General features: G+C 55.3%; 1 protein-coding gene across 3 annotated transcripts; it reads left to right on the top strand.

Annotated features, from left to right (window-relative positions):
- The first annotated feature begins 975 nt into the window (after positions 1 to 975).
- INTS15 (integrator complex subunit 15) lies at positions 976 to 14,815 on the top strand. Of its 3 annotated transcripts, none has more exons than XM_082713876.1 (6): positions 976 to 1,467; positions 1,947 to 2,168; positions 4,423 to 4,588; positions 8,276 to 8,800; positions 9,771 to 9,810; positions 14,078 to 14,815. In XM_082713876.1, exons 1-6 carry the CDS (start codon positions 1,276 to 1,278, stop codon positions 14,277 to 14,279), a joined length of 1,347 nt encoding a protein of 448 aa, XP_082570002.1. In that variant the 5' UTR covers positions 976 to 1,275; the 3' UTR covers positions 14,280 to 14,815. The 3 variants fall into 3 exon arrangements, with proteins under 3 accessions (XP_082570002.1, XP_082570001.1, XP_082570003.1); XM_082713875.1 differs by having other exon boundaries at positions 1,135 to 1,437; XM_082713877.1 differs by lacking the exon at positions 976 to 1,467 and adding an exon at positions 1,603 to 1,731.
- The last annotated feature ends 240 nt before the right edge of the window (positions 14,816 to 15,055 follow it).

Below are 15,055 nucleotides of genomic sequence, written 5' to 3'. Positions count from 1 at the left end.
GTCCTGGTGCCAAGAGCATCAAAGATGACTTCGCAGAGGTTCCAGCGAACCTTGGTCTCCCACTGTAGATTCGAGGCTTCCGAAGGAAGGGTCTTGACTGTGTCCCCTGATGTGCAGGAGAGTCTCAGTGAGGTAGGGTTGTACCAGCTGCACGCTCTGTGATGCCCTTTCCAGCTCTCCCAGGGAAAGGACTTGGCTTTTCATCTCCTTAGTCATGCTCAACACCCTCACCCAAGCCCTCCTTGTGGCCAGCATGGGCCTTTTACACAGGACCCAATCTTGCACTTGTGGTCCCCCGGCTGCCCTGCCCTGGCTTCTTGTGGCCATGTTCAAGTTTTTTCTGCCCTATTTTTAAAATTCCAAACTAACACCCCAGGCCCCGCGCTGCCACTGCCCCGTTAATTCAGTGTAGGGATGGATGCAGAAGAGAGAAAGTGTTGAGGATTTTGGGGAGGGGAGAGTTTTCAGGAGCAGGACACCTAGGATTCCCATGGCCAGCCGCACTGGAGGGGATTGGGCAGTAGGGGACTCGGGACAAGAACTCGGGAGGCCGGGGATCGGATGGCATCATTTGTCACTGTGGCCCCAAGAGTTCCAGACTAGACACACCCTTTGACGCGGCCCTGCACCACCACGCCTCTGTTACAGGTGGAAAAGCGCGGTGAAATCAATCAATGGACTTAGAGCGCCGCGCAAAGGAAGCCCGCGGAGCTTCACGCCCGGCGCGCGGGCGGGTAGAGCGCCAAGCCCAGTGAGCGTTCAGTGGTGGGCGCGGCCGCCCAGGTCCGCGCGGCGGAGCGCTGGGCCCCAGGTCCGGGGGCGGTCGCAGGGCCCGGGGGCGGTCGCAGGGCCCGGGGGCGGGGCCTGTGGGGCGGGGCGTGCCTCCCTCCGCGCGGGCGGGCCGCGCCGCCAGGTGGCGCCCTCTTGAGAGCCAGCCCTCGCGGCCGCCTGCGCTTGGCCCCTGCGGGCCGCCGTCGCCGCACTCGGCATTCCGCCGCCGTTCGGCTCCGCGGCGACGGGCTCCCGCTGCCCTCGGTGGCGCCGCACTCGCACAGCCGGGAGCCCGCTGGCCGGCGGCGGCGGCGGCGGCAGCGATGGCCCCCTGAGCGGGCCGGAGCGGGAGCGGCGGGCAGACGAGCGCCGGGGTCGGCGGGCGGAGGCCGGGTCGCGGCCTCTTTGTCTCGGCGGCGGCGGCGGCGGCGGCGGGCGCGCCCGCGGGGCCCGGGGCGGAAGTCCCGACGCGCTCCGGGCGCCCCGGGCCGCAGCGGCCGCACCATGAGCGACATCCGCCACTCGCTGCTGCGCCGCGACGCGCTGAGCGCCGCCAAGGAGGTGCTGTACCACCTGGACATCTACTTCAGCAGCCAGCTGCAGAGCGCGCCGCTGCCCATCGTGGACAAGGGCCCCGTGGAGCTGCTCGAGGAGTTCGTGTTCCAGGTGCCCAAGGAGCGCGGCGCGCAGCCCAAGGTGCGGCGGGCGGCCGCGAGAAGGAAACTCCCGCTTCTTTCCCGCCCCTCGCGGTGACAAGCCTTGGCCAACCACAGACCCTCTTCCCACCGGCGGCGCCGTGCTCGCCCGGGGCCGCGCTCCTTCGCAGCAGCCCCAGTCCACCTGCTCTGGCTTCCTGAGCATTGCTCGGCTGTGGGCCTGCTTGCCGGGCGTGCGACAGCCCGGTCTCGGCGGTGCTGCAGGAAGAGACGTTAAAGGCCTGTAATCGAGTCTCAGACCGCTGTAGGTCATCATCCCGAGGGCCCCAGGAGGATGTCGAATTCTGTATACTGACATTTCCCGGGATTAACAGAGTTCTTCCCCCTGGGACCCAGGCTTTAGAGGGGTGAACAGTTCCCAGGGGGAAAATAGGATTATTTCCTGTTTTCTTACCGTATGGATTAGTGCGCACGTTAAAGCTAAGTTTCTTACCGCTTCTCTTGGATTTGTTTTTGCAGAGGTTGAATTCACTTCAGGAGCTCCAACTTCTTGAAATCATGTGCAATTATTTCCAGGAGCAAACCAAGGACTCTGTCCGGCAGATTATTTTCTCGTCCCTTTTCAGCCCCCAAGGGAACAAGGCTGATGACAGCCGGATGAGCTTGTTGGGAAAACTGGTCTCCATGGCTGTGGCTGTGTGTCGGATCCCAGTGTTGGAGTGTGCGGCTTCCTGGCTCCAGGTACTACCCGAGAAATAGCCTTCTCCAGAGAGGCTCTGAAGAGGAGTTTAGTGCCCCTTAATTGGATTTTGGGAGAGGCATTTTCTGTGTGTTATCTCCTTGGTGTCACTGCCCTGTCTGCTAATACTCCACACCTACGGTTAGATACAGGTAGTACCCATTCCTAACAAAACTTGTTTGTAATGGTAAATGAATTTAAGAGAAAAAAAGAAAGCTCTTCATTTCCAGAATAAGCAAAATAACATTTTTCCTTGGTTGAAAATGATATGGTAGGATTTTGAAAACAGCTATGCATAATGTGGCCTCAAAGATAGATTTTTTTTTTTTTTTTAAGTAAGTAAATTACACAGGTCAGTAAGCATGTGAATTGTTTCACCTTGTTGCAGGGTGACAATACAAAGATCCCGGCTCTTCTTTTTTTTTTTTTTTATTATTTTTATTTATTTGAGAGAGAGAGACAGTGAGAGAGAGCATGAGCGAGGAGAAGGTCAGAGAGAGAAGCAGACTCCCTATGGCGCTGGGAGTCTGATGCGGGACTCCATCCCGGGACTCTGGGATCATGACCTGAGCCGAAGGCAGCAGCTTAACCCACTGAGCCACCCAGGCATCCCGATCCCGGCTCTTCTAATGGGTGTGGCACATGAGCCTTTTAGAATTTTTTTTTTTAAGATTTTTTATTTATTTATTTGACAGAGATCACAAGTAGGCAGAGAGACAGGCAGAGAGACGGGGGAAGCAGGCTCCCCACTCAGCAGAGAGCCCGATGCGGGGCTCGATCCCAGGACCCTGGGATCATGACCTGAGCTGAAGGCAGAGGCTTTAACCCACTGAGCCACGCAGGCGCCCCTAGAATGTTTTTAAATATCAAACAATATCAATATATTTGGTGTTAGGTGGTATTTTGAAAGATTCATTTTGTTTTGCTTTTGTTGCTCAGAGTCTTTCAAAAATTGATAATCCACGTAGAGTAATTGTTAACTCAGAATTGAGATTAACATGATTCTCAGCTAAGCTCAAAGAATTTACCATGTTCAGTTTCACAAACTTGCTTCATTCTCAAGTACTTGAAGCCTTTGGTGTTGGGTTTGTTTCTCCAGTTTATGTAGATGTTTTCCTTGAAATCTGTTTATCCTCAAAATTTGGCTAGAAGAAAATATACTGTTCTCTGTGGCACCCAGGTAAGTCTCAGTGGAATCCGTACCTTAATTGTCACCAGGCTGGTTTCTGGGCCATTGAATCGATCACGTGTGTTGTATTTAATATCACAGTTACCTCTGTCCCTTCATCAATCACCTAGTAAAGTCAGGCTTCACATCTTCTAATTCATCACGTAATTTCTCATTTCTCTCTCCTGATGCTGTCACGCTGGCTTTCTGGCAAAGCAAAAGCAGATGTCAGTGACAGGGAAGGGTCCTAGTGGTTTGAGCCAAGATTTGCCACGCTGGGGCGAGGGGCTGCAGCTTCCTATTGGGGAAGGCGGGATGGTTGGTTTGAGGTGGTGGGGGCCGAGTTCAGCCCGAGGGAACAATCTGGCTTGCTTTCTCCTTGTGGTTCTCCCCACCCTCCACCTCCCTGTAGGCCACATCGGTGACCTGGACCTGGAGCGTCCTGAGCAGCCGTGAAATGTGGCAGGAGCTACAGATTGGCCTCTGATGGGGGGGGGGGGGGGAAGCAGGGGAGGGTGCTGATAGAGAATTTGAGAGTATCACAGAAACCTGTAAGAGTAGGATCCACTGCTCCAGAATCACAGGGGCCATCCCAGACTCTCCATGAGCTCTTTAAAGTGGTAACACCTGCTCATTTTTGTCTTTGGAGCCTCACCTGGAGGGTCACAAAAGTTGTCATTTCCTCACCTGAAGTCGCAAGTTACCTTTCCTAAGTGAACTTCAGAGCAAGTCAGCAGGCCTTTCTCGTAAAGGGCAGGACGGTCCATGCTTTAAGTTCTGTAGATCATATAGTCCGTCACAAGCAGTCCCCTCTGCCCGTGCCGGGTAGGGAGCAGCCTTACACAGTCAGCAAACAGCCAAGCGGATGCATGTATCAGTAGAAGTTGCTTTGCAAAAAAACAGGTGGCAGGGTGGATTGGGCCTGTGGCCTTGGGTTTGCCTCGACCTGGCTTCCGAGTGAGCTCTGAACATCTTTTTCGCCTGTTGGGAGCGGTGCCGCCAGCCCTGGTGGTCTCCTCCACGCGTACATCTTTGGCACCCGTGAGCTCATGACGCCTGTAGTTACATGCACTGTGGCTTCTTTCCAGAGGACGCCTGTGGTCTACTGCGTGAGGTTAGCCAGGGCCCTCGTGGATGACTACTGCTGTCTGGTGCCGGGATCCGTGCAGACGCTGAAGCAGATCCTCAGCGCCAGCCCTCGCTTCTGCTGCCAGCTCATTACCTCCGTCACCGCGCTCTATGACCTGTCATCAGGTAAACTCTAAACAGGCCGCTGAGGTCGCTCAGGTGACTGCCACTCTTCTTCCCACCGAACACCCAGGCGGAAAGCCCGGTGGACGCTCTGGCCTTTTGTTTTTTCTCTGAAACGTGTGTTTTCTTTTAGGCTGAAAGGGAAAGGAAGGGACCACCTGGACTTCTGGAATTTGCCAGCGGGGAGCTTTCCTTAGTGCCTCCCACTCGGCTGACTCAGGGACCGTCCCGAGTGGCAGGCAGCCTGCAAATGCTGGCGTCTGATGTCTGGGGAAGACGTGGCTTTCTCCCCAGACGTGATTTTCTTTCTTTCTTTTTTTTTTAATCCCTCACTTTTTATTTTGGAAAATAGCAACACTTCAGGAAGGTAGTGAGACTATTAAAAGTTGCGAGACTCTCACCTAGATTTCTAGCCCCTGTTAACACGTGCCATGGGCTTTCTTGCCCTTCCTCTCTTACACACACATTCCAGAATATTTGGTTTTCCTGAACTTTCAAGAGTTTGTTAGCAACATCACATACCAAGTACTTCAGCGTGTATCTGTCTCCCGAGAACAAGAGCTTTCCCTTACATAACCCTGGTACCGTTATCTTGGAGCCTGAGAAATTAAACATCAAGGGAATTCTATTATTTCTTACATAGCCAGTCTTCAGCTTCCTTAATTGTCTCAATAATGTCTCTTAGAGCCTTTTCCCTCCCTTCCTTCGAAAGGTCAGGAGAGCTCAGGGTCCCTTCAGGGATCAGACGTTACAGAGTTGTCATGTCCCTCTGATCTTTTTAAGTCTTGAACAGATGAAGCATTTAAAAAAAAAAAATCTCTTAGGACATTGATGTTTTTTGAAGAGCCCGGGCCTGTTGTTTTTCAGAGTATCTCTCGATTTAGATTGATCAGACTGTTTCCGTATGCAGGGTTCAAGTTCAACATTTTTGGCAACAACCCTGCCTAGGCGGTGATGTGTCCCGGGCATATGGCGCCAGGAGGCACGCATGTCACTTCCACCTTGGTGATGTTTTTGAGGCTTTCTTGGGAAGATGCCAGGTGAAGTCCTCAGGGCAGCCAGCAGATGGCATTTGGCTTCGGCTGGGAGGGGCCCGTGTCCTCTGCCCCCTGTCCCTGTCCTGAGCATCACAGCCCTCTGGTCCGATCACTTTATACAGGCTCTGAATAAAGAAAACCAGTACAGGTTGACCAGGTCTGTCTGAATTAGAGCAGGAGTCACAGGCCTACGTTCACTAGGCTCTGCTGCTTACTCGTCTCTCGCAGGGGTGGGTTCCGGGGAACATGGATTGACCGGGCTTTGCGGAACAGCACATCCTTTCACATCCGTGTGCCCATGTGAGCCCCACGGCCCATGCGGCCCCTGGGGAAGTTTCGGGCCTCACCGCGGTGAGCGCTTTTTCTGCAGAGTTGGACTCAAAGCCCACTCTTCTGTTTCAGGTTCCTCCTCTTCTGCCCACGGCTCCTGCCGCTTTGGGGGTTGACAGCGTCTTATCTCGGTCTGAGAGCAAAACCAGCTGCTGGGGAGCCCTCAGCAGCCCTTCCGTTTGTGTTCGGTCCAGCAGCTCCGGGATCATAGTTGATTCTCCTTTTATTTCTACCTTTCCCCGCCATGCTGTTCAGTTTTTTTAGTTCTCTTAGGAACGTTTGTGTGGACAGAGTGCGAACACGGAATTGTGTATCACAGTCACAAGTACTTTCAAACTGTTTTTGTCCCGGCAACATGCCCCTGGGCTGGGAGGCAGATGTGAGCGGTGGTGCCCTGCTGTTAGAGTGAGCCTGTTCCCTGGCGCTCTCCTGCAAAGGCTTTCTCAGAGCTGTTCCTAGCTGGGAACAGTAGCAGGCCCTCTGGTTTCCTGTAGAAAAGGTTTCCTTAAACCCACTGTACTGCACCACGGTTTCATTTCCAAGCCATCGGTTATTCCAGACCTTCAAGGACCAGAACTGCCCTTAACACTGGGGACACATTAGACAGCGCACAAAAGGTGGTCATGTTCAGAGCATACCGCCAGGGTTCTGGAATGGAGATGAGGCGCGGTATTTTTCTCTTAAGCCCCTTTGCCCGTCTGATGTGTCAGGGATGTGATTTCATGACCACGTCATGGAGGTATGACAGACATACCAAAAGCTGTGCATCTTTAACATGTCCAGCTTGGTGAGTTAGGAGGTGGGGAGGTCACCAGGCACCTGGTGGGGGCTGTAGAGGCGGAGCTGGATTCTGCAGTCAGGATGGTGACTAATGCTGCTCTTGGGGCCTCTGGTGACGGGAGAGCCCTCCTGGGGACTCTGTGCCTTCAAAACCACAAGACAGAAGCAGCTCACCTCAGGAGACAGGACCCCCTCTTGCCTGAATGGTGCAGAGACTTGGGTCACACGCTCCCTGGGCACCAGACACACGCAGCTTTGGGCTCTTGGAGACGCCTCCACTTAGATGGGGGTGGGTGCTGGACAGGGTGGTCTGCTGGACGCGCGTATGAGACTGGCATTTCTCATGCACAAACCTCTCCGGGGGGCTCGAGGGGCCAGACATGGGCTCCCCCAACATTTATTTTGCCAAGTGAGAACCACAGGTGACAGTGGTTACCTATCGTTGTCCTCATTTATAGCAGAAGGGCAGGGCACAGTCGAACTCCCAGTCAGGAGGTCGGCATGATCTCAAGTGGGGAAGAGCCATGTTTCTGGAGCAAGAGGATCCTCTGCCCACACGTGTCCCACTCGCCCTGCACTCCTCTCTCGTGCTTGTCTCTGGCCTCGGCATCCCGGAAGGGGACCCGTCTTAGCTCTCCGTGAGCTGGGGGCCGCACCGCCCCAGAGACAGAAGGGCGGGGACCCAGTCCCACACTCACAGATACCTTCTGGGCATTGTGTGCCAGGCCTGGGGTGGGCAGTGCAGCCGGGCGGTCGAGAGCCAGACCCTCTGGGGCCACGTCTGGGCCCACCACACACTTTTCGCGAGTCCTGGGAGAGAGACTTAATATCACTGCGCCTCCTGCCTCTGATAACAGGTGGTTGTTGGTGGATTGAGTTGATCTGTGGAAAGGATTTAGACCAGTGCCTGGCTCATAGACCCCAAAAAACGGCAACACTTGCTTTGTAGAAAGTGCCACGTAGAGGAGGTCAGGCTCTGCTTAGACAAAGATTCCACAGCTGCGGCTGGGATGGCTCTTGGCCACCAGCTGAACATCCGACCGCACCCTGAGCTGCTCTATGAAGGCCACTGCAGCCGTCACTGGGCCACAGAGGCGACACTAGCAGAGGGACAGACACTATGGGAAGGGCTGAGCTGTGGTGGCAGTTTGGGACATAAAAAAGTGTGGGAATTCATTTAAATTGACCCAGGGGACAAACTTCAAAGCTTGGTGGAGTCCTAGAGAATTGTTTATTTAACAAATATGTTTTTAACCCACTGAGCCACCCAGGTGCCCCAACAAATATGTTTTTAAGCCCTACTGTGGCCAGACAGTCGTGGCCCTGGGGAGAATCCCCAACTAAGACAGGAGTCCCAGCCCTCACGAAGGCGATGTTCTCGGAAAGGGGGACAGAAAATAAACAGCACACGGTCTGAATGTCGGGAGCTGGGTACCATGCTGGTAGGGGGCCCCTCTCCCCAGCCACCGCAAGTGTTAGGGTTAGGGTAAGTGGCGTCACCAGGGCTGCAAACCCATCTGACTTAAAGTGTCTTTGTTGGCAGATGACCTCATCCCACCATTGGACTTGCTTGAAATGATTGTTGGCTGGATTTTCGAGGACCCGAGGTTGATTCTCATCACTTTTTTAAATACTCCAATTGCGGCCAATCTCCCGATAGGATTTTTAGAGCTCACCCCACTCACTGGGTTGATCCGCTGGTGCGTGAAGGCCCCCCTGGCTTACAAAAGGAAGAAGAAGCCCTCCCTGTCTAACGGCCACGTCCCGACCAAGGTTACGAAGGACTCAGGAGGGATGGACAGAGACTCCCACCTGTTGTACTCGAAACTCCACCTCAGTGTCCTGCAGGTCCTCATGATGTTGCCAGTGCACTTAACCGAGAAGAATCTCTACGGCCGCCTGGGCCTCATCCTGTTTGACCACATGGTCCCGCTGGTAGAGGAGATCAACAGGTTGGCAGATGAACTGAACCCCCTGAACGCCTCCCAGGAGATCGAGCTCTCGCTGGACCGACTGGCGCAGGCCCTGCAGGTGGCCATGGCCTCCGGGGCGCTGCTGTGTACGAGAGGTGGGTGACCCCCTGGCCCCGGGCCCTCCCGAAGGAAAGCAGGGGTTCCGGGACAAGTAACTCGTCTCTGCTTTTTTTACAATCTCTTTCCTCTTAGCACAGGGGATTGGGGTGAAGTCGCAGAGCGGACCCAGGTAGAACACTGGCCGTGACGTCTGTGCGTCTCCTGGCTGCTTTGCCCAGGACTGGGGACTCTTCCAGAGTGAGGGTGACCTGTCACCTTCTTTCCTCGTAGAGAACCTTATCTTTTTTTAAAGATCTTATTTATTCATTTGACAGACAGAGATCACAAGTAGGCAGAGAGGCAGGCAGACAGAGAGGAAGGGAAACAGGCTTCCTGCTGAGCAGAGAGCCCGATGCGGGGCTCCATCCCAGGACCCTGAGATCATGACCTGAGCCAAAGGCAGAGGCTTTAACCTCCTGAGCCAACCAGGTGCCCCTAAAGAACCTTATCTTTTCCTGTAGCCCTGTTTTTATTGAGGCATAAGTTTCATACAGCACAGTGCCCAGGTTCAAGGACAGGAAGCATCCCCAGCACCTGTTTCTGGGTCCGTGATTCTCCTGTACTTCAGTGCTGGAAGGCTCTGGTGTCTGATAAACACCTATGCTGGTTTAGGGACTGTGCACTGGCAGACATTGCCTCTGGCCCCAAGCAGCGGTCACTGTGGTGCGGTTCCCACCGCGCCTGGGGCATCTGATCCGCTCTGCGAGAGCCCTTTCTCCAGGCCCTTTCCCAGCTACCTGACAAATGACCAATAGATCTGCTTGCCTTCTTGAGTCACGTATTCAGTCTGGGGCCTAGTTGTTAAAGCAAGAATCAAAAGAAGAAAGAGCGCAGTTTCTAAGCGATGCTAGGAAGTTGTAGTTAAGACACAACTGCTGTCCAGCCAGCATCCTTGAAAAGATCTCAGTGACAGTTTCCCCTTGTTGTCTCCAGTCTGTTCCTGATTTTGTGTCTCCTTGATTTCAGATGACCTGAGAACTTTGTGCTCCAGGCTGCCCCATAATAAGTAAGTGTTCTCGAAGGCATTGGCCTGCGGTGGGGTGGGGTGGGGTGGGGCTCTTGTCCTGGCCTCCTCGGGGAGAGTTGGGCTGCAGGGTCTGAAGCTTCTGTATGTCAGGAGCCCCCTCGGGACCTGACGGGGGATAAGATAGCATGACCCACAGGAGAGAAAGCCCAAGTGGAGAGTATATCGAAGAGGTGTGGCCATCCTGTCCAGGGGTCCGGGGAAGAAACCAGACCCAGCTCGGAGTCATTGACCGCTCGCTAAGTTAGCATTTGTGGTTCGTGGTGACTTTGACATTGGTGCATGCACACGGCCCATGACAGTGTGGGTGGCGCAGCCCTGTGGAAAAAAAACCCTCAGAACCATGGCCCAGGGGCACCGCATGTCATTTTAGGCTTTGTCGCTGGGTGGCAGCACTGAGTGGCTTCTGAGTGTGATTGTCCCTGGTTTTCCCGGAGGCTGTGGCAATTTCTTCACCTATCTCGGAGCCTCTCTTTCCTCCCTGGTAAAGCTGGGGGGATGATGCGCCTATGTCAGAGAGTCGTAGTGAAGACTAAATGCGGCGCTGTGTGTCAGCTCCTGGCCTGTTTGTAAGTGGCACTTATTGTCATCATTTGGGAGAAGCCCTGCGAATAATGGGGAAGAGCAGGGCTGTGGGGTCACACGGCTCCTGGGGAGAGGTCCAGGCTGGTGTCTTGCTCTCTGTGTGACCCTGAGCGGTTTCCTGGACTTGCACTGCCTTGCTTTGTGAAATCGAGAAAATAATCGTTCCTGTCTCCTGTCCCCCTGCCACTCCTGCCTGCTAGGATTTTTGTGAGGATTAGAGTGAAAACACAGAAAGCCCTCCGAACAGCATTCTTGTCTTCTTGCGTATCTAAGAAGCAGCAGCTGCTGGTCCACTTACTGTTGTCATGACGTCGGAATGTCCCTTCCTCTGATTAATTTCACGGACTCTAAGAAGCAAAAGCTGTGTGTGTGAGAACGTTTCAGGCAAATGCAGAATCATCAGTAGCAAAATACCAGAGGCAACCTCCCCGGTGGGAAGCATGGGGATACTTAGTAACTTAGGAGAGATACATCTGAGGGACAGAAATTATGTATCCACTCCAGAGAGTAACTGTGGCCACTAAGTGAGGGAGAGCTTGTAGCTGAGCACACAGCTCCCTCCTGGTGTGCACAGGGACAGAAGCCGACGGAGTGAAGTTCGTAGGATGACCAACATCCTCCTCTATGCAGAGGCTCACGTTGGCCTTTATCAGCTGGGGCTCCGGGGCCGGTGGTCTCGGACAGCGGACAGAGGGCAAGCCCGCCCGCCAGGCCCCCTGCGGGGTCGGTGCTCACAGCTGCCCAGGGCCAGGAGTCTGAGCACGGATGACAGGCTGACCACAGGCATCACCCAGGGCCAGAGGAGTGGCCAGGAGCCGGCTCACAAGCTGACGGCTTCAGTAGTCGCGGCCCGAGGACTGTGCGCTCCTATGCAGTTGGAGATCTTGGTGCCAAGGCCTTGCGGCTTTGGCAGGTGTCTGGGCCGAGGCGGAAACCAAGTGGGTAGAGTGTGTGGGTCCTGGAGGAACAGAATGGGCCGCTTGGCGTATTTTGTCAGCAGAATGGACAGCTTGCCCAGAGAGCCACCTGTCCCTCAGGAGCCCACAATGTTCCTTTCTTTCTTTTTCCCCTGGCATCTGAGGACATCATTACTGAGTTGGCAATTTTCTGCTCCTCCTGCAATAATCTCTCTGTACTGTTTCCTGTCTCTCTGCACAGCTGTTATCTAATATGTAGCGTTTCAGGCCATTAGAGCAGGGACAGGGTCTAAATCCTTTCTCGTCTTAGCATTGTGACCAGGGGTCCCCCATTGGAATCCCAGGGAAACGTCTTCACAGCCTGTGCTGGGCCCCATCCTGAGTCACATGGCCCAAAACCCACCCTCCCAGGGGCAGCCTGGCAGCTACGCAGGGAAAGACAGGACACAGAGCCACTTGGAAAATTTCTTTGACTTCTGATAGTAGTCTCTTTTCTGTCAGTTTTCTTTCTGAATAGACTGGAAACTTCTTTTTTTTTTTTTAAGGTTTTATTTGTTTATTTGATGGAAAGAGAGAGTGAGAGAGGGAACACAGCAGGGGGAGAGGAAGAGGGAGAAGCAGGCTCCCTGCTGAGCAGGGAGCCCAACACGGGACTCTACCCCAGGACCTGAGATCATGATCTGAGCCAAAGACAGATGCTTAATGACTGAGCCACCCGGGCACCCCTAGACTGGATACTTCTCGAAACCCCTTTTATCTCTGGCAGGGTGTGCAGATTCAACAGAGCGCATGACTTAAATTTTGCTTTTGTAATGCTCTTCTTAGATTTGTTTCTGTGTTTGCTTATTTGGAGTGACTTTCTCACTGTGAGTTATTTAAAAAAAAATACGTGGTAACATAAATGAAAAGGTGCTCCGGGGGCGCCTGGGTGGTTCGTTGGTTAAGCGTCTGCCTTCGGCTCAGGTCATGATCCCAGAGTCCTGGGATCGAGCCCCGCATCAGGCTCCCTGCTCAGTCGGAAGCTTGCTTCTCCCTTTCCCTCTGCTGCTGCCCCTGCTTCTGCTCTCAATCTCTCTCTCTCTGTCAAATAAATAAATAAAATCTTTCTAAAAAAAAAAAAAATGTAAAAGAAAAGGGGCTCCAAAGAGCTTTAGGCCACTAGAAGGCACCAACTTTCTTCATGCCTTGGGTTTACTTTCTGAGCTCCTCCTGTGGGCTCTGAGCGCCAGACTTTATCTTCAGGGGTGGGAGGGGTGAGGGTCAGTCTGCAGAAGACTTAGCCCCCACTGCCAGAGCTCCAGGTAGGTGGCGGCCGGTGGCCAGGGCAAAGTGGCCTGGGGTTGTTCCTGGACCAGCAGGGTCGTGTGCAGGGAAGGTATGGCCTGGTGGGATGAGGAAGTCCTCAGGGTGAATGATGGGTGTGAACAGGACCCGGCAGGCAGATTTGGTGCTGTGGCGAGAGTGACTTAGATGCTGCAGAGACACAGAAGCCAGCCAGAGCCACGGCCTTGGGTTGTGGCTGGAGAGCAAGCGTAGTCTGTCCATCTGCAGGGGAGAAAGGGAAGAGGCAGGGCTAGGAAAGGAGGCTTCTGTCCTGAAGAGGAGAGGGCCCAAGAAGTTTCTCCGATTACGGCGTGATTGGGTATTCGGGGTTGGCCGCAGGAAGTGGGCCCGCTAAGGCCTGCGAAGCGTGTGGCGCTGGGAGACTTAGGAATCTTTGCTGATCTCGCTGGGAGGAAATGTGGGATTGGCGAGGAGAGGGCCAGGCAGAGGGAACTCTTCAGGGAGTTTTAGAAGGGACCAATATTGGAAACTGAAAGGGATTCCAGGAGGAGGGCGGAGGCCATGGGTGTCCTGAGCCACCGAGCGCAGAGAACAGGCCTGTGGAGGCACGTGGCACCTAGGGGTGGTCATGGGTGGGAGCTGGCAAAGGGGTGACTTGGGTCCTCCCGCGGACACCCTGGGTGTGATGCGTAGGGCTGGAGAGCGACTGCAGGAGGCTCTCCCGGAAGGGAAGGAGCCGGTAAGCAGGAGGGTTGGGAGCTCCGCAGAGGGGTGGGAAGGGTGGCCCCTAAAGCTGGGAAAGGGCCGGGTCCAGGCCTGGGCCATCCCGAGGGCAGGGCCTACACCCTGCTTACGTGTGAGCCCCGGAAAGGCCCGCGTTCATGTGTTGTGCCTGGAATTCATTTGGGCCTCAGTCATCACGAGTGACATTGGGCGCCCTGTGGCCTGCCGTACCTCTTGCTGCCCTGCCTTGGTCATAACCCTCTTAAGTATAGGTGATTGGGCCTGAGCCAGATGTGGGGGTCTCCAGGCCCCAGACACCGAGCCTGTGCCCAGAGCTTCTGTGGACTACAGCCCTGTCCCTGCCTCGCCTTGGGCACCTGCCCTGTGGTTTCCTCAGTTCCTTCCGAATTGTCGCCTGCAGGATCCTGCTTTTCCTACTGCCAGCCCTTCCTCTCTCCTCTGTCTCGGGCCGGTCTCAATCCAGCCACCTCCAGGTCACCTCCTTCTGCTCCAACCCCCACTCTCTACCCCAGCCATAAGCCACCCCCATCTGTCCCGAGTTGACATGTTCCCCCTCTGGAAACTTCCATGTGCTGTGCCTGCGTCTGGTGCATCTCCCAGTGCGTGTGTGGGGCCACCACCGTGCCCAGGCCCTCTCCCCCTTCCGGGGGCCGCCGCGTCCATGAGGGGACAGGCCAACTCGACCGCCGTGTCCCTAACCCCTGTTCTTGTCTTCACAGCCTGCTCCAGCTGGTGATCTCGGGCCCGGTGCAGCAGGCGCCCCACGCAGCGCTGCCCCCCGGCTTCTACCCTCACATCCACACGCCCCCGCTGGGCTACGGGGCTGTGCCGGCCCACCCCGCCGCCCACCCTGCCCTGCCCGCACACCCGGGGCACACGTTCATGTCGGGCATGACCTTCCCGTTCAGGCCCATCCGCTAGGCCGGCCCCGGTGCCACCGAGGGGCAGTGTGCCTTCCGCCCGGGCCGGAGGAAGCCTTCCAGAGAAAGGGGGAGCCATGCCCTCGAAGAGGACCTTTTCGGGCAGCCGGTGGCCCCTCATCCCCAGCAGGACTGTCTTGGTGCGGGCGTTACGCGGCATTGCAGTCCAGGGGGCCTTCTGCCGGGTCACGTTCAAGTCCGGATGGGACGTGTGGAAGGAAGGACGCAGCGCGCGCCCAGCCGTGTGGGCGTCCTGCTGAGACGCCGATTCTTGGAGCCGGTGTCTGTGGGTCGTTTCAGACGCGCGGGGAGCCCATACTGCCCCGAGCACGGCTGTGATGAGCAGCATTTGCAGGTCCCGCTGGTGTCTCTGCGTGTGAGTGGGACGGGTCCCTGGGAGCTCTGTGAGCTCGAAGCTGGGCCCCGGCGCGGGCCGGGCAGGGAACCGGGCAGGGGGCCCCAGCCCAGGAGCTCCTCTGTTTTATTGAGGTCTAAATTTTCCTTTCATATGTTCAAATAAATTTTTTCTAAACAGTTGTATAGACCTGATGGACTATTTTTACACTATAGTCGGTGTGAGCGGCAGTGGTTTCCTTGTGGGTCTGCAGTGATGGGGTAAGAGGTTGGAATATAATTTGAGGCACCTCTTACAGAAGCACCGCCGACCTCGTGCCCGCCGCCCTGCCGGCCCCCAGGAGTCTGTCTGCTTCCCTCTGTGCAGTGGAAGCTCTCTGCTTTGAGTTCTCATTTCCTAGTTCTGGGAAGGCACAATGCCTG

Source organism: Mustela nivalis (genome assembly GCF_964662115.1).
Source record: "Mustela nivalis genome assembly, chromosome: 19".
Taxonomy (NCBI): Eukaryota; Metazoa; Chordata; class Mammalia; order Carnivora; family Mustelidae; genus Mustela; species Mustela nivalis.
The sequence above is the reverse complement of the archived record's forward strand: the minus strand, read 5'-3'. Positions and strand labels throughout refer to the sequence as shown.